Genomic DNA, 26,554 nt, shown 5'->3' on the forward strand with positions numbered 1-26,554 from the left:
CTCTGAATGTACCTCTCTATTACCCTTGCAAACAGACTCACTGACATACTGCATGCGCCACTGCGGTTCAAGTGAAGGCGATTTGAGCGTCCATCCTTATGTCCTACCCACCCTTTAGAATCTACAAATCTCACTCCCAAGATCTCACATACCCAATTCGCAGTCGTATTTAAATCACAATCACCCACCAGTCAGTACCCCTTCTGAACATTATCCCACTGATAACAATCTGTTGTCATTAGTCTTACTATCTAACTTCTGAACAACAATGTGCATTATCAGTGAAGCCCGATTGTATGTTGTCTGACTTAATCTAATGCGATCGTAAGTTGAGCGGAATGTTCATTTAACCTTGTAGCATAGCGAGTAGAAGAGAAAGGTGGACCTCTCTCCCAGTTCATCGTTTCCTCCGTTAGGCGGCTCTTCCTCCGCTAATTTAGCACGAGCTTGCAATCGGCCTAGGAGTTGGAAGGAAGCGGCCGTGGCCTTAATTAAGGTACAGCCTCGCGTGAAAATGGGAAACCAAAGAAAACCATCTTCAGGGCTGCCGACAGTGGGATTCCAACCCACTATCTCTATAACAAAAACTAGGCAATGCACATACTATTTGCAATACAGACTAGCGGACTGATCCGCCAACGGATTCGCCAGTGTATGGTCACCGTCGAGCCAGTCGCGTTCGGGGTGGGGATTTTATACATGGACCGGCTCGCCAACCGGCTCGACTGTGAATGGGCCCCTTTACTTAGGCTTTTCGTGAAGCAGACTGACACATTTATGATATCTGACAACTGATAGGACCTCACCAGGACTACTTGATACGAGAACTGGAAAAAATTCAAAGGAAAACAGAACGATTTGTTTTGGATTTCCGACAAAGGAATAGCGTTACTAAAATGTTGCAAACTTTACTCTGGGAAGACTTGGGAGTAAGGAGACGAGATGCTCGACTAAGTGGTGTGTCCCGAGTTGCCAGTGGGGAGATGGCGTGGAATGACATAAGTACTCGTAAAAGAATAAGCTTGAGTGGAACTTTTAAAAGTAGAGAGGATCATAATATGAAAATAAAGTCGAAATTCAAGAGGACAGATTGTGGCAAATATTCATTTATACGACGAGGAGGCCAACGGCCGTAGACGTGTTGAAACCCCGGATCCCGTGAGATCTCCGAAGTTAAGCAACATTGGGCGTGGTCGAGATTTGGATGGGTTGCTACGCGCTGTTGGTAGGGGGTAACGGAATGGAGGAGTGGAAAGGAACTGGCCACCCTACCGTACGTAAACTCCGGCTCAGGCACACCTCTGCGAAGGTTCGGACCTGCCTTCGGGCAGAATAAATAAATAAAAACAACTAGGAGTAGAGGATTGGAGCAACTTTCTCAAGGGAAATGTTCAATTAATTCCCAAAATATTCAAAATATTTAAGAAAAAGCTAAGTAAACAATATATATCTATACATAAAATTAAACGTATTTTTTGTTTTCGGAAAATTCACTTAAGGCTGGAGGGTGAAAAGAAGTGAATGTAATTAAATTATTTTTATGGTGGTACTTATATCTCAAAAACTGAAGATGTTACAGGCGTGAAAATTGTTATTTAGAATCTACTTCAAAAAGAAATAAACACACTTTGGGGGGGGGGAGGGGGAAGACAACTTTACAGGGCGTGGAAGGTGAAAAACCAGTTGAATTCCTTTTATGACGATACTTATATCTCAAAAACTTAAGATGATACAGAAATGAAAATTTGTATTACGAATCTGTTTTCAAAGAAACACGTATCCTTTTGTTTTCGAAAAATCCACTTAAAAGGGGGTGAATGATTTGTAAAATTAGTTAAATTATTTGTATTAGGGTACTTTAGGGTACTTATATATCAAAATCGTAAGATGTTAGACATGGAAATTGGTATTTGGAATCTCCTTTAAAAAGAAACATTATTTTTTTGTTTTCGGAAAATCGACTTAAAGGGAGTGAAAGAATTGAAAAATTAGTTGAATTATTTGTATGAGAATACCTACGAGTATATTTTAAAAAATCTAAAGATGTTACAGACGTGAAAATTGGTATTTTTTAATTTCCTTTAAAAATAAAGAAACACGCATTTATTTTTTTCGGAAAGTCCACTTAAGGGGGAGAGGGGTATAAGGAAGTGAAGAAGATGTGGAATACCTTTTATGAGCATACTTAGGCTATATCCCAAAAACTGAAGAAGTTACAGACGTGAAAACCGTTTTTTAGAATCGTCTTAAAAATAAACACATATTTTTTTATTTTCTGAAAATCCGCTTAAAGGGGTGAAAAGAATTGAAAAAGCGGGTGAATTTTTAAAATGAGTATCGGTATATCTTTATTTTATGTCAAACATTTAACATGCCACAGACGTGGAAATAGGTAATTTGAATCTCTTTTAAAAACAAAGAAATCTGTTGTTTTATTTTTTCGATTTGAGAGAAGACTGTACAGTACAGTTCTATGTCGCTTGGACATCTTAGCCCCAAGAGGCAATACAACAAATGCGGTTTACAAAGAGTTTCTGGGGTAAATGAAACTCAATTGTTGGGTCTGTTTTTATACTTGAGGGATTTTCAAATAATGTCTTAGTACAGTACTTTTAACAAATTACGAAATCCACGCGAGCGAAGTCGTGGGTAACTGCTAGCACTGTACAAAGTAACAAATAAGTTACAAGATTGTGACCAACTGCAAAATGACCTCGATAATGTTGTGACATGGACAGTAGGCAATGGTATGATTATAAACGGGGTTTAAAGTCAGGTTGTGAGTTTCATAAATAGGAAAAGTCCTCTCAGTTTTAATTACTGCGTTGATGGTATGAAAGTTCCTTTCGGGGATCAGTGTAAGTATCTAGATGTTAACATAGTCTAAGGAAAGATCTTCATTGGGGTAATCGCATAAATGGGATTGTAAATAATGGGTACAGATCTCTGCACATGGTTATGAGGGTATTTAGGGGTTGTAGTAAGGATGCAAAGGAGAGGGCATACAAGTCTCTGGTAAGACCCCAATTAGAGTATGGTTCCAGTGTATGGAACCCTCAGCAGAATTACTTGATTCATGGACTGGTAAAAATCCAAAGAAAAGCAGCTCCATTTGGTCTGGACTATTTTCGATAAAAGAGTAGCGTTATAAAAATATTGCAAAGTTTGGGCTCGGAAGACCTGGGAGAAAGGAGACGAGCTGCTCGACTAAGTGGTATATTCCGAACTGTCAGTAGAGAGATGGCGTGGAATGACATTCGCAGACGAATAAGTTTGAGTGGCATCTTTTAAAGTAGGAAAGATCATAATATGAAGATAAAGTTGGAATTCAAGAGGACAAATTGGGGAAAATATTCATTTGTAAGAAAGGGAATTAAGGATTGAATAATTTACCAACGGAGATGTTCAATAAATTTCCAACTTCTTTGAAATCATTTAATTAAAGGCTAGGAAAACAACAGATAGTGAACCTGCAACCTGGGCGACTGCCCTAAACGCAGATCAGTAGTGATTGAGAAGAGAAAGAAGAAGAGTGGTCTTTTGTATTATATAGAGAAAACCGGACGGATGTACAAGAAAACCAAGTGAAGCGGGTTGTCTTCAGATAGTTATAAATACATGTAAATATGAGGCAAAGAACAGTTAGGGAATATACCACCTGGGTGACCGCCCTAAGTGCAAACGATTGATTGATTGATTGATTGATTGATTGATTGATTGATTGATTGATTGATTGATTGATTGATTGATTGATTGATTGATTGATTGATTGATTGATTGATTGATTGATTGATTGATTGATTGATTGATTGATTGATTGATTGATTGATTGATTGATTGATTGATTGATTGATTGATTGATTGATTGATTGATTGATCTGCATTTAGGGCTGTCGTCCAGGTGGCAGATTCCCTATTATTTGTTTACCTGATTTAAATGATTTTGAAGAAGTTGAAATTTATCAAACATCTTCGTAATCCCTCTTCCGACAGATGAATATTTGCCCCACATTGGACTCTTGAGTTCCAACTTTTTCTTTCTTTCTTTCTTTCTTATTCCGTTTACCCTCCTGGGTTGGTTTTTCTCTCGGACTCAGCGAGGGATCCCACCCCTACCGCCACAAGGGCAGTGTTCTGGAGCGTCGAATTGAGTCGGTGGATACAACTTGGATGGAGGACCAGTACCTCGTCCAAGTGGCCTCAGCTGCTATGCTGAACAGGGGTCTTGTGGAGAGATTGGAAGATTGGAAGGGATAGACAAGGAAGAGGGACGGAAGCGGCCGTGGCCTTAAGTTAGATACCGTCAGTTGACATCCTGAGGCTGAATCGACCCCGTTCCAACCCCCCGTACAATTTTTCAAATTTTGTGGCAGAACCGTGAATCTAACCCGATCCTCTGGGGGTGGCAGCTAATCACACTAACCACTAGACAAAAGAGGCGGACGAGTTCCAACTTTACCTTCAGATTATTATCTTTCCTACTTTTTTGACTACACTCAAGATTATTCCTCAACTAACATCATTTAAAGCCATCTCTCAACCGACAATTCAAATCATTCCACTTAGCAGTGGCAGCTGGTGTTGTTTGAGGCTCGGTGTTGCACCAAAATTTTCAATGTATCATTTTTATGTGAGACTAGCTGATGTACCCGTGCTTCGCTACGGAGTTCCACATTGTATACAGAATTCTACGTTGGGTAGTGTACACTTTGTGGGTAAGAGAGTATTAAATTGCATAGCTCTAACGTTTCCCTAGAAACGCGACGGGGAATTCACCAAACGTCTTTTCTTATGTGAAGACTGGGTTAGGGAATTTGCACTGTTATGGTAGGCCCTCTTGCCTACCATCAGTCACAATCAAGTTGGAGAGTTTTCATTATAATAGCAGACACTCACTCTCCACCTGCCTTTTGATATCCTCACAAAGTGATTTTCCCAACTGAAATCAACATAGGTCATTACAATGACGCCAGTAGGAATGCCACGATTAAAAACAATGCTATCATAACTCGAGCAAATGAAAAACCACACATGTTCACACTTTTAACGAACAGTACTGCGCTGCCGATCTAACAGACCAATGTTCTAGAGCTGAAATGACCAGGCCGCAGAGAGCCGTGAGCCGTAAACACTCTTTAATTTAATTTCGAGTGGGGGGAATAGTGTAGAGTTCCAAGGCAAAATCTATCCCTTTTACTCATCTGCTTAATGGGAGTAATCGATGAGTGGGAAAAGCTCAATTCACTACACTGGCGGGGAAAAAACTCTCTGATTTGGAGGTAAATTTTTCCTGCTAATTTCTAATAAAATGAATGTAGAATTTGATAAAAGTGAAGAGGAAGGAGATTTTCTTAAGAAATGACTCTTTTCAGGATCAACTTTGAGTTATTTAGTGAACTCTGGTGCTATAATTTGGAATATGCCGAAATTGTAATTCTAAACCTGGCCATAAGCGACACTATGCCATTATTCCGTTAAATGTGCACACTGGTCATTCCAATCAGCGCATCAGAGTGGGGATCGAATAGCTGGAATAGTATAATGGACCGGTGTGGTACGTACCAGCAGTATCAGAAAATGTATAAACCAGAGGAATTGCATGCTAAAGAAGAAAGTTATAAAACTCCCCAGCTATTTCCCACCAATATTCAGGCAGGCTGTTAAACTCAGTACGCAGCAGTAATCCCATCTATCGGAGTTGAGTTGCAGCCTAAGATACAAAGAATATCACAACAAACAATAGACCCCTAAGGGGATTTCTACTGGCGGGGGGGAGGGGTGAGGAATGATGAAACAAAATATGCATTTCTATGAAATAGCTTGAATTAAGAAGTTAAAATTTCAAATTATATCCTAGGTGTTAAATAACAGAAGTTTTGAAAGAAATTTAACCGCTCGGAGAGTCAAATGGGGGTTAAGATTCGAAAAGAAAAATATTCATTGCTTCCTTCCTCCAAAACGGTAAAACGCATGAAGATAAAATTCAAAATAGCGGTATATATTTTAAATCCTAGGTGTGAAAAAGGAAACAATTTTTCACCTTCCACCCCTAAAGTGTTAAATGAGGTTAGTTCCTTGTACAAAATTATTCATCTCTCCAAAACCATTTGACGTACAAAGTTGTAATTTTACGATAAGGGTCTTCTTTTATGTCCTAGGTGTAAAATATCGTCTACTTAAAAATATTTCTCCCCTTAAAGGGTTCAGGTGGTGGTTGACACTCAAAAACACATATCCATTCTTCCGAAACCGTTTCAGGCACGAACTTAACATATTTTTATGAAGTTGTGGTCTTCTATACCCTAGATGTTAACACATATTTAACAACATTCACCCCTTAATAAAGTATTCATTTCTCCATCAATGTTTGACGTACAAAATGTTATTTCATATGTTGGTAGCTTTTACATCCTAAAAGTTTAATATGACGGGGTTTAAGACATTCAAATTCTTCCATATGGGATTTAGATTAGTGTTGGCTTCTGAATGCATGAATCGAAGCAGTGTATCGATTCATTCAAGTGCCCGAGTGAATCGATTCACAGGAACGGCGAGCTTACGGCACACGATTCAGCTTACTCCCAGCGGACAGTGCTGAGTGGCGCACTCGCTGGACGTTTACGGGGAGCCGAGCTTCCGCTGCAGCGAGACAGTGAATCATGGCACATCGAAAGAATCGTGAACGAGCACGGCTGAGTGAGACACAATATACACACGGCTCCTTATCGACTCACTGGACACTGGCGGAGAGCAGAGCTTCCGCTGCAGCGAGACATACAGTGAGCCATGGCACACCGAAAGAATCGTGAACGAGCACGGTTCAGTAAGACACAAGATACATGGCTCCTTATCGGCACATTGGACAGTGCCGGAGAGCCGAGCTTCCGCTGCAGCGAGACATACAGTACAGTGAGTCATGGTACAATGAAAGAATCGTATGCTATAATGGACTCTAGAGCCCCGCACATTTGAAAATAATACCCATTTGCATTCACTGTCCTCTTCTTACAGGGAAGTGTAAATAGTAGATGGATTTATTTCCAGCGTTAAAAACGTACGTACATACATACATACATTATCATTATAGACTATTATGCCTTTCAGCGTTCAGTCTACAAGCCTCTGTGAATTTATTAAACGTCCCCACAATCCTCGATTTGCCACTAGTGTTGTGGCCTCATTTAGTTCTATACCTCTTATCTTTAAATCGTTAGAAACCGAGTCTAACCATCGTCGTCTTGGTCTACCTCTACTTCTCTTACCATCCATAGCAGAGTCCATTATTCTCCTAGGTAACCTATCCTCCTCCATTCGCCTCACATGACCCCACCACCAAAGCCGGTTTATGCGTACAGCTTCATCCATCGACTTCATTCCTAAATTAGCCCTTATCTCCTCATTCCGAGTACCCTCCTGCCATTGTTCCCACCTGTTTGTACCAGCAATCATTCTTGCTACTTTCATGTCTGTTACTTCTAACTTATGAATAAGATATCCTGAGTCCACCCAGCTTTCGCTCCCGTAAAGCAAAGTTGGTCTGAAAACAGACCGATGTAAAGATAGTTTCGTCTGGGAGCTGACTTCCTTCTTACAGAATACTGTTGATCGGGACTGCGAGCTCTCTGCATTAGCTTTACGACACCTTGATTCAATCTCACTTACTATATTACCATCCTGGGAGAACACACAACCTAAATACTTGAAATTATCGACCTGTTCTAGCTTTGTATCACCAATCTGACATTCAATTCTGTTGAATTTCTTACCTACTGACATCAATTTAGTCTTCGAGAGGCTAATTTTCATACCATATTCATTGCACCTCTTTTCAAGTTCCAAGATATTAGACTGCAGGCTTTCGGCACAATCTGCCATTAAGACCAAGTCGTCAGCATAGGCCAGACTGCTTATTACATTTCCACCTAAATGAATCCCGCCCTGCCATTTTATATCTTTCAGCAGATGATCCATGTAAACTACGAACGCAAAGGTGAAAGACTGCAGCCTTGTCTAACCCCTGTAATGTAGTCAAAACATAATTCTAAAGTAGCTAGTAAATAGGTAGGCTGTTAGGTTATACTATTTATTAGTTTAATGAATCTTAGAATTATAACTTAGTTGTCATTTGACAATTAAACTCGACTCTAGCCTGTCCTATGACTATGAGCCATGCTCATGACCACGCAAAAGTATCTGTTTTATATTGGGAAGAACGGGTCAGTATTCTCTCAGTTCGTATGTCACATCGTTGCACAGGACTTCAATCATATGTGGACAGTAAGTGAGCCGACTGACGCAATAACTTAACCAACAGTATGTTGAATCAGAAAACCAGCGGGCCACTGTACATCTCGGGTATCCTATACAAAATATGACGATTTAAAAAAATCATCAGCTGATAGAAAAATACATATTTTCAAAAATTAATGAGCGATTTGGACGTGCGGTTAGTATCGCGTAGCTATGCGCTTACATTCGGTGGATGGTGGGTTAGAATCCCACCGTCGGCAGCAGTTAAGATGGTTTTCCGTAGTTTCCCCATTTTCATCATCATCATCATCATCAGCTGTTTACCCTCCAGGTTCGGTTTTTCCCTCGGACTTAGCGAGGGATCCCACCTCTACCGCCTCAAGGGCAGTGTCCTGGAGCTTCAGACTCTTGGTCGGGGATACAACTGGGGAGTATGACCAGTACCTCGCCCAGGCGGCCTCACCTGCTATGCTGAACAGGGGCCTTGTGGAGGGATGGGAAGATTGGAAGGGATAGGCAAGGAAAAGGGAAGGAAGCGGCCGTGGCCTTAAGTTAGGTACCATCCCGGCATTCGCCTGGAGGAGAAGTGGGAAACCACGGAAAACCACTTCCAGGATGGCTGAGGTGGGAATCGAACCCACCTCTACTCAGTTGACATCCCGAGGCTGAGTGGACCCCGTTCCAGCCCTCGTACCACTTTTCAAATTTCGTGGCAGAGCCGGGAATCGAACCCGGGCCTCCGGGGGTGGCAGCTAATCACGCTAACCACTACAACACAGAGGCGGCTTCCCCATTTTCACACCAGGAAATGCTTGGACTGTACCTTAATTAAGGCCATGGCTGCAACCTTCCTAATCCTAGACATTTTCCATCCGGCGTCGCCGGAAACCTTCGATGTATTAGAGTGACTAGCATTTTTTTCTAAGAAAGGAGTTCATAGATGGCAGCTGCGAACACCGAATGCTGTTGCTGCTGTCTTATCAGTGTAGTAGGAGCGGTGACTAATGTGCCTTGAATCGGATCACTGTATCGATTCAGTAACGTGAACGGAATCAAATGAATCGATTCAGTAAAATGAATCGAATGTCTCATCACTAATTCAAATGAGTGTTAGATCAGAAAATAAATAATATTTCCCCAAAAACCGTTTGATGTACGAACTAAGGGCGTATTTTACAGGCTCAGCTGACAGTGGACTCTCCTATATGTTAAACTTTGAATAACAACTTTTAGTTTAAAACCGTAGCGAAGCACGGGTACCTTGCTAGTCGTTAAGTAATGAACTACAGTGAGTTTCTCTCAACCGTTGGACGGCTGGGCGCTCCCGGAATATTTTCATAACATTACTCTTTTTCCGGAAGTCACACAGAAGAAATCGTGCTGCTTTTCTTTTGTACTTTTTCCGGTTGTATTGAGTAATCCTGGCTAGCGTCCGATGCAATAGAACCGTACTCTAACCGGGGTCTTTCCCCAGCATTTTCAGGCAAAATAAATCTAATCTAGGTATACACCCGCTTACTGTGGTGCTATAATAGGTACCGTCGATTCAGCAATATCAGTTCCTTTACCTCATGAAGCGATGCATGTAGAATGCTTTGTAGTTAATGGATTTTTTCTCAGTCATCGTGTTGAAAAAGCCGTAGCAAAGGAGTAGACCACTCAGCAAGAAGAACGTGTCCACAGAGAAGACGCCAGTCATCACCCACGTAGAATTCAAAGACTTCAAGAACTGCAAACAAGAATTGATGTTTACAATCATTATTACATATACTCTCCATGAGACATCAGTTTATGTACAATCAGTAACAACTGGACGGGAGAAAATGAGTAATAACCCGACTAAGTATCAAGTATTTAGTCCCAAATCCGATTGTATTGTTTCAGTTAACCTGTTATAATCGGGATACTCCTAAGTGCAGTTGAGAATTGTAGTGTACCTAGTTGTTTTATTAGATAGTATGAAGGGTAGTCAAATGAAAACCAAATAGATAATATAACTCAGAGAATTAGAGTACGTCCGCCTCTGTGGTGTAGTGGTTAGTGTGATTAGCTGCCACCCCCAGAGGCCCGGGTTCGATTCCCGGCTCTGCCACGAAATTTGAAAAGTGGTACGAGGGCTGGAACGGGTCCACTCAGCCTCCGGAGGTCAACTGAGTAAAGGTGGGTTCGATTCCTACCTCAGCCATCCTGGAAGTAGTTTTCCGTGGATTCCTACTTCTCCTCCAGGCAAATGTCGGGATAGTGCCTAACTTAAGGCACCGACCGCTTCTTTCCCTCTTTCCCTCTTCCCCTTCTATGCCTTCCAATCTTCCCATCCCCGCACAAGGTTCGTGTTCAGCATAGCAGGTGAGGCCGCTTGGGCGAGGTACTGGTCATCCTCTCCAATTGGATCCCCCGACCCAAAGTCTGAAGCTCTAGGACACTGCCCTTGAGGCGGTGGGATCCCTCGCTGAGTCCGAGGGAAAAACCGACCCTGGAGGGTAAACAGATTAAGAAGAAGAAGAATTCGAGTACGTGAAAGCTTTATCTGATCCTGTAACCATTAAGAGGGGAATTCCTCAAGGCACAATATGGAACTTTATGTTTTCTTATGCATACTGTGCCCTTTTCAAGGCAACAACTGCGGTGATCTCTTCCTTCTTCTTTGCGCCGGCTGCTCCTGTAATAGATGACATGTAAATAATACTCACCGCTGCATGTAGACTCTTCTTCCTCAGTCGTGCCCGTCCGTTATCCCCGGAGAGGCCACCCGCTGATCAAGGAGTGAGGAAATGAAAAGAGGGGGGGTAAACTAACTAAAAATGACGGTACCCAAGACTGAATAAAATTTAAATAAAAGACTAATTTATTGAATAAAATGCAAAATGCTAAAATAAACGTAAACTGAACTAGTGAAAATGTAAACAAAATGAAATAAATGAGACTAATAAAACATTAAAGATTGAGGATCTGCCTTACAAACATCATAATCTGCCTAATAAACTGACTGAAGGTCAATAACCTTAATTAAAATTATTCCAAACTCAGCTGACACTATCCTCAAGTTAATAACATGACTCAATTTAAAACTCTGGTCAGAAAGACCACCTTCTTGGAACACAGAATTACATTACGGAGAAAATATCTATCAAAATAAATTTAAAGTAGTTGAATCACAATAAAGTAATTTAAATTTGTTACGTCATCAATCCACTGACTCATAGGAGTTGTCAAATATTCTATCACATGTGGCTCATTTGGTAAAATACCCAAATTTAAATAAATCATGGACTGCACTAACCAAGTGTATCACATAAGGAATAATTCGAAGAAAACCAGCCATGAACATCACACTTCATTTCCTACATAACCTTTGTCTTATTCAACACCTCATGATTAAACAAAATAAATTATTGAAACATCAATCTGAGTGTATCCAACCACTCATCTAAATTTTTAAACTTCACTTGCATACCTGTGATAGACTGGACTTCTTAAGAATAAACCAAAATTTAGGCCAAGTGCCTGATGTTAACATTTCAAATGATAGCGATCCTTGTACATTAACATTTCTATTGAATTTGCCGCTGACTGTATTTCATTATCAACTCATATTTGTGGTACCACCACTAGATGGAGGCAGATGCCATCTTGTTTATCTCGTTCATTGCGGCAGTTTATACAATTTATTTATTTAAGGATCGCTTCATTTCAAAATAAAATGTAGTGGATTTTAAAAGGAAAGTTTGGTAATTACTTAAATGCCTGGTATGAGCATACCACTACTATAGTTTCGACTGTGACATAATCGATGATCCATAAACCTAACATCTGAGATCTTATTTACATCATTACATTTAATTAACGGAGAAACACTGCTCCGACAAAGAGAATACAGAAATCAAAACTAGCCTATCTACACCTATCTATTTACATCAAATCAAATATAAATAATTCGCATACGCTTACGTCCTACAAATACACGGTAATAAAGTACACACAGAAAGAAAAACAAATAAACAAAACTAGATCCCACCATCGCGGCCTACTGGAAATTAATAAGGATGGAAGTGCGCAAAATAAAATCGGAGTCTCCAGAAAAATATACCCCGCTGCGAGTAGCAAAAATCTAAACATTTGCAACGCCCCTAATAAGTATGAGTAAATGACGATGGTCATAGGGACGAGCGCTTACAAATAAATTTTCAACAGAGCAAAAATAATATAAGACAGTAAAACATACCCAAGGAAATAGACAAGAGGAAGCATGTAGGGACCAGGAGCCTACCCACTTAATGAGAGAGGACGGGATCAGGAAATTGCTTAGCAAACACACCAAGAAATGACACCAGAAAAATTCAAAAATTTAAAATAAAATATAATAAATAAATCTTTTACACTACAATTTAAACCTTTGGGTCAAATTTAAATAAACTGAAAAAGGTATTAAGCTTACAATTAACACCCAACATTAGGGTAAAATAAATATACAGAAAATCACAGAATTATATAAGTAGAAAGAAATTCATTGCTAATAAATAAAATCATTCATTTCTTTAAGAACAACCATATTCATACACCTATATACTGATGCATCAGGAAAACTACGTAGGTACCATGGTACGCACCTGCTTGACGTATTACAAAATTTAAATGAAATTTTAACATTCAAGCCCAAAAGGGGAGAAAGGGTTAGCAAATCGAGGACTGTGACAGCACCCGGCAAAAGTAAATGGCCCACACCAAACCCGGATACGAAGGCATCACCACGGAACGTGACAGTCAAATCAAGCCACGATTACGAACATGTTACAATCACAAGCTCACACGGCACCGATTAAAAGAAATATCCCAAGTTACAATAAATTTTCAATCACCAAACCTAGGTGAACAAACGTAAACATGAGCCACAGTAACATCAAGAAAAGCACGAACAGATCACTTAGCATAACCCAGAACACAAAATAGAACCAACAGATTCAGAAGAAAAAACTCAATACAACGAATAATTTATGGAGTATAATACACGATACAGTCATCGGGGCAGACACAATGCACACACCCAGCACACCCTAACAATGTTACATAACTGTCAGGCCCGAAGTGATAATAACAACAATACCCACACAAAAGGATAAGATAAGGAACCATCCCATTCTCCAGGGGTGTCCAGCCCTCGACCTACTAAACGTTACTTGTATTGTTGAAACTGATAACATTTATACGATATTACACCAACAATGGAATGATATTTAATTTAAAGCCCTCAAAGGGAAGGAATATAACTAAAACAGACTCAACTCAATTATTCACCAAGAAAATTAAGCATAATTCAACTTACCAAAGGTGACTAATAATAATAATAATAATAATAATAATAATAATGAAAAAATAAATTAAAGAAAATTATGGAGAGAAATGTAAGTGCATTGTTAGGCCAAAATACGGGCACAGGATAGCCAAAACATGCGACAACCAACACAATTCGCACAAGGAGACAAGCAGAAACACGAATATACGCCAAAAATACAACATGTAAGAAAACGATAAAATACCACAGTATAAAAGGAAGGCGGCACACGCATACGGGCATTACAAAGAAAATCACAAGCAAAAACACCAAAAGGTAAAGCCCGAGCGAAGAGAATGACAAATTTAGAACAAGGACACGATAAAAATTTTCAAATGTTATCTTAGCACAAGGATAGCTCACCGTTATGTACATCACGTACACTAGAAGCAAAACACGGCATCACTAAAACTTAGATGTCCACAATGTTCATATTCCACCACAAATTCAAATATTACACACACGCAGTAAAATAATATTAATAGCAATGATACTTTAAAATACTTACAAGCAAGCCTTATGCCAAGATAACTCACCTCGTAGTTCGACCTAACAATATCACTCCACAAGTATAAATAAACTACCTATATAATTACATATTTACAAATTAACACACATATTATACACCAAAACAAAATACTTAAACTCCCATCACTCGATGTGGCCTTTTTTGTTTATCATCCAACACCAGTTGGATTACACATCGTTCTGGTAACAGTCTCCGCAGCCATCATTGCCACAACCAGCCTCCAAGACATCCTGCGCAAAATGTCGCGCTACCAAGTTCGCCGCTAGGCGTGACACCAGGCAGACTCGATACGCGCCCTGGCGACCAACAGTCACATCACACTCTTTGGTACTACATTCAATCTGATAGATAGCGTAGCAGACCCCGTAGCTGGCCTACCGTGCAATTACACGTTTAGAAACTACACACATAGAGTAACCATACAACGGAAAGTTCATCTCTCCTCGTATAGGCAGAGCAGGTACTTAGTAGCCAAACGTCCAAGGTGCTAGGGCAGATATAATCCAAGTTCACGAGATACGAAGTCTTTCTTAATTTATACTTCAAATATAGTCGAACTCCAGCCTCATATGAACGTGGTAAAATAATAGTTCAACTCAGTTACTAGGCTGGGAACCCAAGGTCATTAGCAGAGAATAAGAATTACAAGTGTCAAAAATAGACACAATTTAAATAAATGTCCAATATCAGTAGATGGTCGAAGGTATATGATTCAATAAGAGTTTCTATTTTAATAACGCCACAGTCACCCCCCGCCGAAAGAGGACCACTGGGGGCCGAGACGAAGCAGGTAGCATACAGTCTTGTGCACTCAGGAAGGTGTCACTGCGTCGCAGAGTACAAGAACGTTCAAGGATGGATATAAGTCCACAAGATATGTTCATAATGCATTTAGGCATCACCAATTTAGCATCAACTTTTCTTGACGTTGAGTATGTTTCCTTTCATGCATATAGAATAACTTAGGAACAGTCTTACTTGGTCATGGAGTGACATAGAAGAAACAACACAGGGCACACATGGACTGTTCAATGTGCAAGAAGACGGTGTTCAAATGGCCAGTAAGGACAGCGTACAACGCACCAGGTGGAAAACAGACACATGACTTGCAATCAGCAGCACCAAATGTTGAGCTTCCATGACATCCTGTGATGTACCAGTCCTCGGGCGCTTCAGGAAACAGCAGCTTCAGGATGGAGAATGTGCGCACAAGCTGCAACATGAACGAGGAAGCAGACAACGAGGGAACAAGCACACCACACATATACTAATAAATGCAAAATGGTCCAGTACATTTAATACGAATTGGGTTCTCATGACCCGGTGTAACGATAAGGTTTTAGAAAAATCACGGGGCAATAGTAAGTTCCAACACTTACAGTGACATGAGATTACATCTCAAAATTTCATTTTAAAAAAATACGTGCACATAGCACGGGAAAATTATTGCATGGAGTGATAAGGAGCACCTAACCCTCACTAGTTACATAGGAAATACTTCTGCCATCAAGGCCTTACACATGAAATGTTACATATTAAAACATACAACAAGAGTCTAACATTTACAACGGACATAAATTAATAATTTAAGCTGGTTTTACTTGGCTGAGATGAACTCGCCTGATTCTTTTAGAAATGGGATCATTTACCAAAACAGAAACAGGGGTCAAAAACTCTAAGATAGTACAAGGACCATGGAAACGGGGAGCAAGCTTACGACTGAATTTATCCACCGCCTTACTTTGGTAATGAGTCATGATATAGACTTCGTCACCAACAGCCAGGTCAGTGGGTCGACGGCCCTTATTATACTGCTTTTCCACTTTAGCATGTGAAACTTTTAATCTATCTTTAGCTTTCTTCCACACTCTTTTAATCTCCTCAGGATCCTTTTTCTCAGGAAGCAATTCATCAATCCTCAACAGATTAGAAATGGGTGAAAAGGGGGTGAAGGAGAACATCAGTGACATAGGAGTTTGCATATGAGACTCATGAACAGCTGAATTTAATGCATATGTTAGCCAGTGCAGAGAGGAATCCCAATTTTGATGATCCTTATGATGGAACGCAATCAACGCTGATTTAAGATTCCTATTCACTCTCTCAGCATACGATGGGGCAGGATGGTAGGGAGAAGTAGTGACATGGGAGATAGATAGCTCAAAACAAAATTTCTTGAACAGATTACATGAGAAGTACTTAGCATTATCCGTTACCAAAAATTTAGGAGGTCCAAAAGAACTAAAAATGGAGTTTAAACATTTAATAACCGTAGGAGCGTTAGCCGACCGAGTCGAGAAGGTCCACGAAAAACGGGAATATCCGTCTACACACACAAGTATGAACCTGGAGCCTTGCCTCGAACGGGGTAACGGACCAACGAAGTCCACAAACAGTCTTTCCATGGGGGAGGAAGCTTGGGATGATGCTAACATACCAATTTTAGTGTTCAACGCCGGTTTGCTAATAGCACACGCCCGACAAGACCTTACCATTTCAGCAATTTGAAAATCCATGCCCTTCCAAATAAAGAAATGTCTGACCTTTTGACGGGTTTTGAAGATACCAAGATGTCCACCAATAGCAGAATTATGGTAGTACTGAAAAACAACCGGAATCAAGAGTTGAGGACATACAATTTTCCATTTCTTATCGTTACGAGCCTTACAACACAAGATACCATTACGCATACTATAGGGTTTTACCATTTTACCAGCTTTAATGTCATTGATGATCAAATTCAACTCAGGATCATCCTTCTGATGCTTACTGATGTCTTGATATAACAGAGGGCAGTCGGATAATAGAGCATTGACACAACCAGAGACACAAAGACATGGTTGAGGGAGATCGACAGTTACAGGATCAATATTCTCAACAGGGGAGTCACCAAACATACGACTTAGACAGTCTGCAACAACATTATCAGTACCTTTTATGTGACGTACTTCAAACTTGAAGGCAGAAATTCGAATTGCCCATCTAGTAAGACGACCAGTACGACGCGGGCGATTCAGAACCCAACTTAAGGCCATGTTATCAGTTTCCAAGAGAAAGGGGGCATGTTCAATATACATTCGAAATTTTTCTAAGGCAAAGATGACTGCCAAACATTCAAGTTCATACACGGAGTACTTAGATTCTAATGAACTTAATGCACGAGATGCATACGCAATGGGGCGTCTTCCCAGTTCAGACTCCTGAAGAAGAACACCAGCAACAGCCGAACAAGAAGCATCGGTCTGTACTATGAATTTTTTGGAGAAGTCAGGAATGGCCAAGACGGGAGAGTTAGCCAATGCGGTTTTCAATTTTTGGAAAGCTTCTTTTTGGGGTAGGTCCCATATAAATTTGGCATCTTTGCGTCTTAACGCATTGAGAGGGGCAGCGATTTCAGCGAAATTTGGCACAAATTTCCTAAAGAAGTTAGCCATGCCAATGAAACGAGCAACATCTTTTTGGTTTTTGGGAGGAGGGAAGTCGTGAATGGTTTGAGTTCGACTTTTATCGATAGCAACCCCTTCGGGAGATACAATGTGGCCGAGAAAGGACATCTGGGGTTTTGCGAAGGACACCTTAGCGATTTTGACAGTCAGGCCAGCTTGCTTTAACCTAGTAAGTACCTCATGGATATGTTGGACATGTTCCTGGAAGGTTTCAGAATAAATTATCAGATCATCCAGATAATGATACACGTAGTGAAATTCAATGTCCGAAAGGATGGAATCTAGGAGGCGTGTGAGAATAGCAGCACCAGTCGATAGGCCGAACGGTACGCGACAGAATTCATACAGATTCCAGTCCGTCGCAAAGGCAGTAAGATGACGAGACTCTTCAGCAAGAGGAATCTGAAGATACGCGCTGTTCAAATCAAATGAAGTATAAAATTTAGCACCATGAAACCAGGAAAAACAAGAATGAATGTCAGGTAATGGTACAGACTGCAGAGCCACCTTGCGGTTTAATGCACGATAATCCACGACAGGACGATAACCGCCGTTAGCTTTGGGCACAAGAAAGATGGGGGAGGAATAGGCAGAGGTGGATGGACGTATGACACCTTCATTCAACATATCTTGGATAATGTCTTTCAAAATTTTCATACGGGGAGGAGCCAAGCGATAAGGAGGGGATCTGACAGGGATATTGTCGGACACATCAATTTTATACTCAAGGACGTTAGTTAACCCAAGCTTATCGGTGAAAACGTCGGGAAATTTTGCACACAAATCGCGGATCTGTACAGCTTGGTCATCAGGTAAATGCTGCAAGTTAATTTGGGCGGTTTCAACATTAGAAGCACTCTCAACGGAAGAAATAAAACTGGATGGAATAATATGCCTGCCAATTAAAGGAACTTTCGAGTCAGGAGAAAACTTGAAAAATAATTTACTTTCCTGAAGGTTAATCACTAAACCAACATGGGTCAAGAAGTCAGCTCCCAAAATAAGATCACAACACAATTCCCTAACTACTATTAACTTAAATTTCCACGTGAAGTTTACAATTCTGATTTTGACAAGAATAGATCCAACAACACATACGGTAGAACTGTTAGCTGTGACACAATTTATAGTTACCGGTTGGAGTTCAGGAAGGTTACAAGGGGATTTATACCTTTCATACCAGGACATGTTGACTAAGGAGTACACGCTCCCAGAATCCACGAGAGCAGACACAGGCTCTCCGTTGACCTCAGCTGGAATAAAAGGTAGGTTAACACATACATGGGCAGCAATACACTGACAATCAACATGACACAGGATATCACTATACTGATTACCCAAGTTCACATGTCTAGTTGAAACAGGAGACAAATTCACAGGTACTTTTGCTTCGGCTAGTCATATTCTTGGTTGATTTTGAGGAGAATTTGTTAAAGGACTGTGGCGTTATTAAAATAGAAACTCTTATTGAATCATATACCTTCGACCATCTACTGATATTGGAAATTTATTTAAATTGTGTCTATTTTTGACACTTGTAATTCTTATTCTCTGCTAATGACCTTGGGTTCCCAGCCTAGTAACTGAGTTGAACTATTATTTTACCACGTTCATATGAGGCTGGAGTTCGACTATATTTGAAGTATAAATTAAGAAAGACTTCGTATCTCGTGAACTTGGATTATATCTGCCCTAGCACCTTGGACGTTTGGCTACTAAGTACCTGCTCTGCCTATACGAGGAGAGATGAACTTTCCGTTGTATGGTTACTCTATGTGTGTAGTTTCTAAACGTGTAATTGCACGGTAGGCCAGCTACGGGGACTGCTACGCTATCTATCAGATTGAATGTAGTACCAAAGAGTGTGATGTGACTGTTGGTCGCCAGGGCGCGTATCGAGTCTGCCTGGTGTCACGCCTAGCGGCGAACTTGGTAGCGCGACATTTTGCGCAGGATGTCTTGGAGGCTGGTTGTGGCAATGATGGCTGCGGAGACTGTTACCAGAACGATGTGTAATCCAACTGGTGTTGGATGATAAACAAAAAAGGCCACATCGAGTGATGGGAGTTTAAGTATTTTGTTTTGGTGTATAATATGTGTGTTAATTTGTAAATATGTAATTATATAGGTAGTTTATTTATACTTGTGGAGTGATATTGTTAGGTCGAACTACGAGGTGAGTTATCTTGGCATAAGGCTTGCTTGTAAGTATTTTAAAGTATCATTGCTATTAATATTATTTTACTGCGTGTGTGTAATATTTGAATTTGTGGTGGAATATGAACATTGTGGACATCTAAGTTTTAGTGATGCCGTGTTTTGCTTCTAGTGTACGTGATGTACATAACGGTGAGCTATCCTTGTGCTAAGATAACATTTGAAAATTTTTATCGTGTCCTTGTTCTAAATTTGTCATTCTCTTCGCTCGGGCTTTACCTTTTGGTGTTTTTGCTTGTGATTTTCCTTGTAATGCCCGTATGCGTGTGCCGCCTTCCTTTTATACTGTGGTATTTTATCGTTTTCTTACATGTTGTATTTTTGGCGTATATTCGTGTTTCTGCTTGTCTCCTTGTGCGAATTGTGTTGGTTGTCGCATGTTTTGGCTATCCTGTGCCCGTATTTTGGCCTAACAATGCACTTACATTTCTCTCCATAATTTTCTTTAATTTATTTTTTCATTATTATTATTATTATTATTATTATTATTATTAGTCACCTTTGGTAAGTTGAATTATGCTTAATTTTCTTGGTGAATAATTGAGTTGAGTCTGTTTTAGTTATATTCCTTCCCTTTGAGGGCTTTAAATTAAATATCATTCCATTGTTGGTGTAATATCGTATAAATGTTATCAGTTTCAACAATACAAGTAACGTTTAGTAGGTCGAGGGCTGGACACCCCTGGAGAATGGGATGGTTCCTTATCTTATCCTTTTGTGTGGGTATTGTTGTTATTATCACTTCGGGCCTGACAGTTATGTAACATTGTTAGGGTGTGCTGGGTGTGTGCATTGTGTCTGCCCCGATGACTGTATCGTGTATTATACTCCATAAATTATTCGTTGTATTGAGTTTTTTCTTCTGAATCTGTTGGTTCTATTTTGTGTTCTGGGTTATGCTAAGTGATCTGTTCGTGCTTTTCTTGATGTTACTGTGGCTCATGTTTACGTTTGTTCACCTAGGTTTGGTGATTGAAAATTTATTGTAACTTGGGATATTTCTTTTAATCGGTGCCGTGTGAGCTTGTGATTGTAACATGTTCGTAATCGTGGCTTGATTTGACTGTCACGTTCCGTGGTGATGCCTTCGTATCCGGGTTTGGTGTGGGCCATTTACTTTTGCCGGGTGCTGTCACAGTCCTCGATTTGCTAACCCTTTCTCCCCTTTTGGGCTTGAATGTTAAAATTTCATTTAAATTTTGTAATACGTCAAGCAGGTGCGTACCATGGTACCTACGTAGTTTTCCTGATGCATCAGTATATAGGTGTATGAATATGGTTGTTCTTAAAGAAATGAATGATTTTATTTATTAGCAATGAATTTCTTTCTACTTATATAATTCTGTGATTTTCTGTATATTTATTTTACCCTAATGTTGGGTGTTAATTGTAAGCTTAATACCTTTTTCAGTTTATTTAAATTTGACCCAAAGGTTTAAATTGTAGTGTAAAAGATTTATTTATTATATTTTATTTTAAATTTTTGAATTTTTCTGGTGTCATTTCTTGGTGTGTTTGCTAAGCAATTTCCTGATCCCGTCCTCTATCATTAAGTGGGTAGGCTCCTGGTCCCTACATGCTTCCTCTTGTCTATTTCCTTGGGTATGTTTTACTGTCTTATATTAATTTTGCTCTGTTGAAAATTTATTTGTAAGCGCTCGTCCCTATGACCATCGTCATTTACTCATACTTATTAGGGGCGTTGCAGTTGTGGTAGCGTTGTCGCGTGGTTTTCTGTGTTGAAGCTACGCAGTACAGCTAGTTATGAAATTGCCACGCAGGCAGCCTGAATGACACCAAGAAATAAGTAAATATTTATGTATGTCTTTGTAAGCTGAGGTGAACCCCACTGATTATTTTGGCTTTTGTTTCATGTACACCCCCATGATGGCTGGACGGTCGATAATGGATCCGAGCATGCTGAGAAGCGAGGAGCTGTCTTACGAACTGAACATTCGTGGATGCGAGTCCAGTGGAACCAATGCTGTCAAAGTTCAAAGACTGAGGGAATCCGCCCACTTTCCCATCATGGTACCCGAATTGGACCGGCAGGCGGTTGGTGAGTCGATTACCCTTATTCATGATAACATTGATGAATTGAGAGAATTATGTTCTTCTTTTACTGACGTTACGCCTTCTAAGGCACAACTGAAAAGAATTAAAGTTAGGGTAGATCACTATTTAAATCGAATCAAGGATCTGCTTACTTTAGAACTTAATCCTTTCCATCGCCAAGAAATTTCTGAACTATTGTCCGTGGCCATTGCCTTGTCCTGTGATGTTCATGCAATTGAGATGTTTATCGATGTACAAAAACTTACTATCATTGATGTTGATCCACAGGCGAGTAGGGTCGAACTGGTTGATGCATCATCCTCCCTCCCGTCTCGTACATTGACTCCGCAAGGAGAAGGCAAATGTCAAGCATGTTTACCGGTGAACTCCTTTGTTGTACCTCCTCCTGTTTTAGAGTTATTTAAAGGCTTGCCTGATTTCTCGGTGGACTCTATCGAAGAAACGATTCGATTTTTAAGATTCTGGATAGAATTGTTGGAAACTGCACATGTTTTTGAACTAACTTCGCTAAATGTTTTCCGTGTCTGCTTCCCTCACTGTCAGGGCATGCTGAAGGATGAGCTACGGGATGCCATTACTGAAAACGTCACTGTAGAGGACTTTCATGACACGATATTGAATAAGTATATTCCTTGGACTGCACAACAGTCTCTCGTCCAAAGTTGTTGTTTCCGTAGGCAATCCTTAAATGAGAAATTGTCCAGTGATATAAAAGATGTGAAATACTATTGCAAGGTCTTCAGGCAATCCATTTCGGAAACGGATTTGGTGAATCATTTGGTAAGGGGTATCTCGCCGCAGTACCGTTCTTACATGTGCTTTACTCCGAGACCTGTAACCCTTAAGGAACTGGAGGCGGCTTGTGTTGAGGCAGAGAGTGTGCGTTATGAGGATTCGTGCCGCGTGACGGACGTTCCCCCACCCTCGCTTTGCACTCGGAATGGTTCTCTAACATTACCTCCGGCTGTACAGCCAGTTAAGAAGTGTTATGCATGTGGTGCCAGAGATCATCTTCGGGACAAGTGCCCGAGCCTAAAACAATCAAGTGCATCTCAGAACTTTAACAACAACCATCGTACATGTTTCATTTGTGGGTCCAAACAACATGTTAAACGTTATTGTCCAAATAAGCCCAGTCCTTTAACAAATTCTCCTCAAAATCAACCAAGAATATGACTAGCCGAAGCAAAAGTACCTGTGAATTTGTCTCCTGTTTCAACTAGACATGTGAACTTGGGTAATCAGTATAGTGATATCCTGTGTCATGTTGATTGTCAGTGTATTGCTGCCCATGTATGTGTTAACCTACCTTTTATTCTAGCTGATATTGGACATTTATTTAAATTGTGTCTATTTTTGACACTTGTAATTCTTATTCTCTGCTAATGACCTTGGGTTCCCAGCCTAGTAACTGAGTTGAACTATTATTTTACCACGTTCATATGAGGCTGGAGTTCGACTATATTTGAAGTATAAATTAAGAAAGACTTCGTATCTCGTGAACTTGGATTATATCTGCCCTAGCACCTTGGACGTTTGGCTACTAAGTACCTGCTCTGCCTATACGAGGAGAGATGAACTTTCCGTTGTATGGTTACTCTATGTGTGTAGTTTCTAAACGTGTAATTGCACGGTAGGCCAGCTACGGGGACTGCTACGCTATCTATCAGATTGAATGTAGTACCAAAGAGTGTGATGTGACTGTTGGTCGCCAGGGCGCGTATCGAGTCTGCCTGGTGTCACGCCTAGCGGCGAACTTGGTAGCGCGACATTTTGCGCAGGATGTCTTGGAGGCTGGTTGTGGCAATGATGGCTGCGGAGACTGTTACCAGAACGATGTGTAATCCAACTGGTGTTGGATGATAAACAAAAAAGGCCACATCGAGTGATGGGAGTTTAAGTATTTTGTTTTGGTGTATAATATGTGTGTTAATTTGTAAATATGTAATTATATAGGTAGTTTATTTATACTTGTGGAGTGATATTGTTAGGTCGAACTACGAGGTGAGTTATCTTGGCATAAGGCTTGCTTGTAAGTATTTTAAAGTATCATTGCTATTAATATTATTTTACTGCGTGTGTGTAATATTTGAATTTGTGGTGGAATATGAACATTGTGGACATCTAAGTTTTAGTGATGCCGTGTTTTGCTTCTAGTGTACGTGATGTACATAACGGTGAGCTATCCTTGTGCTAAGATAACATTTGAAAATTTTTATCGTGTCCTTGTTCTAAATTTGTCATTCTCTTCGCTCGGGCTTTACCTTTTGGTGTTTTTGCTTGTGATTTTCCTTGTAATGCCCGTATGCGTGTGCCGCCTTCCTTTTATACTGTGGTATTTTATCGTTTTCTTACATGTTGTATTTTTGGCGTATATTCGTGTTTCTGCTTGTCTCCTTGTGCGAATTGTGTTGGTTGTCGCATGTTTTGGCTATCCTGTGCCCGTATTTTGGCCTAACAATGCACTTACATTTCTCTCCATAATTTTCTTTAATTTATTTTTTCATTATTATTATTATTATTATTATTATTAGTCACCTTTGGTAAGTTGAATTATGCTTAATTTTCTTGGTGAATAATTGAGTTGAGTCTGTTTTAGTTATATTCCTTCCCTTTGAGGGCTTTAAATTAAATATCATTCCATTGTTGGTGTAATATCGTATAAATGTTATCAGTTTCAACAATACAAGTAACGTTTAGTAGGTCGAGGGCTGGACACCCCTGGAGAATGGGATGGTTCCTTATCTTATCCTTTTGTGTGGGTATTGTTGTTATTATCACTTCGGGCCTGACAGTTATGTAACATTGTTAGGGTGTGCTGGGTGTGTGCATTGTGTCTGCCCCGATGACTGTATCGTGTATTATACTCCATAAATTATTCGTTGTATTGAGTTTTTTCTTCTGAATCTGTTGGTTCTATTTTGTGTTCTGGGTTATGCTAAGTGATCTGTTCGTGCTTTTCTTGATGTTACTGTGGCTCATGTTTACGTTTGTTCACCTAGGTTTGGTGATTGAAAATTTATTGTAACTTGGGATATTTCTTTTAATCGGTGCCGTGTGAGCTTGTGATTGTAACATGTTCGTAATCGTGGCTTGATTTGACTGTCACGTTCCGTGGTGATGCCTTCGTATCCGGGTTTGGTGTGGGCCATTTACTTTTGCCGGGTGCTGTCACAGTCCTCGATTTGCTAACCCTTTCTCCCCTTTTGGGCTTGAATGTTAAAATTTCATTTAAATTTTGTAATACGTCAAGCAGGTGCGTACCATGGTACCTACGTAGTTTTCCTGATGCATCAGTATATAGGTGTATGAATATGGTTGTTCTTAAAGAAATGAATGATTTTATTTATTAGCAATGAATTTCTTTCTACTTATATAATTCTGTGATTTTCTGTATATTTATTTTACCCTAATGTTGGGTGTTAATTGTAAGCTTAATACCTTTTTCAGTTTATTTAAATTTGACCCAAAGGTTTAAATTGTAGTGTAAAAGATTTATTTATTTTATTTTATTTTAAATTTTTGAATTTTTCTGGTGTCATTTCTTGGTGTGTTTGCTAAGCAATTTCCTGATCCCGTCCTCTATCATTAGGTGGGTAGGCTCCTGGTCCCTACATGCTTCCTCTTGTCTATTTCCTTGGGTATGTTTTACTGTCTTATATTATTTTTGCTCTGTTGAAAATTTATTTGTAAGCGCTCGTCCCTATGACCATCGTCATTTACTCATACTTATTAGGGGCGTTGCAGTTGTGGTAGCGTTGTCGCGTGGTTTTCTGTGTTGAAGCTACGCAGTACAGCTAGTTATGAAATTGCCACGCAGGCAGCCTGAGTGACACCAAGAAATAAGTAAATATTTATGTATGTCTTTGTAAGCTGAGGTGAACCCCACTGATTATTTTGGCTTTTGTTTCATGTACACCCCCATGATGGCTGGACGGTCGATAATGGATCCGAGCATGCTGAGAAGCGAGGAGCTGTCTTACGAACTGAACATTCGTGGATGCGAGTCCAGTGGAACCAATGCTGTCAAAGTTCAAAGACTGAGGGAATCCGCCCACTTTCCCATCATGGTACCCGAATTGGACCGGCAGGCGGTTGGTGAGTCGATTACCCTTATTCATGATAACATTGATGAATTGAGAGAATTATGTTCTTCTTTTACTGACGTTACGCCTTCTAAGGCACAACTGAAAAGAATTAAAGTTAGGGTAGATCACTATTTAAATCGAATCAAGGATCTGCTTACTTTAGAACTTAATCCTTTCCATCGCCAAGAAATTTCTGAACTATTGTCCGTGGCCATTGCCTTGTCCTGTGATGTTCATGCAATTGAGATGTTTATCGATGTACAAAAACTTACTATCATTGATGTTGATCCACAGGCGAGTAGGGTCGAACTGGTTGATGCATCATCCTCCCTCCCGTCTCGTACATTGACTCCGCAAGGAGAAGGCAAAAGTCAAGCATGTTTACCGGTGAACTCCTTTGTTGTACCTCCTCCTGTTTTAGAGTTATTTAAAGGCTTGCCTGATTTCTCGGTGGACTCTATCGAAGAAACGATTCGATTTTTAAGATTCTGGATAGAATTGTTGGAAACTGCACATGTTTTTGAACTAACTTCGCTAAATGTTTTCCGTGTCTGCTTCCCTCACTGTCAGGGCATGCTGAAGGATGAGCTACGGGATGCCATTACTGAAAACGTCACTG

At 40.1% G+C, this 26,554-nt stretch overlaps 1 protein-coding gene across 1 annotated transcript in view; it reads right to left on the reverse strand.

The window, feature by feature from the left end:
* LOC136866645 (nose resistant to fluoxetine protein 6-like) overlaps positions 1 to 26,554 on the reverse strand; it is a 188,418-nt gene that overhangs the window by 92,201 nt on the left and 69,663 nt on the right. The window contains exon 3 of the mRNA XM_068226790.1: positions 9,819 to 9,979. Within this exon, the coding sequence (XP_068082891.1) occupies positions 9,819 to 9,979 (161 nt within the window). The remainder of the gene's footprint in view (positions 1 to 9,818; positions 9,980 to 26,554) is intronic.

Source organism: Anabrus simplex, chromosome 3 (assembly GCF_040414725.1).
Source record: "Anabrus simplex isolate iqAnaSimp1 chromosome 3, ASM4041472v1, whole genome shotgun sequence".
In the NCBI taxonomy this organism is placed as follows: Eukaryota; Metazoa; Arthropoda; class Insecta; order Orthoptera; family Tettigoniidae; genus Anabrus; species Anabrus simplex.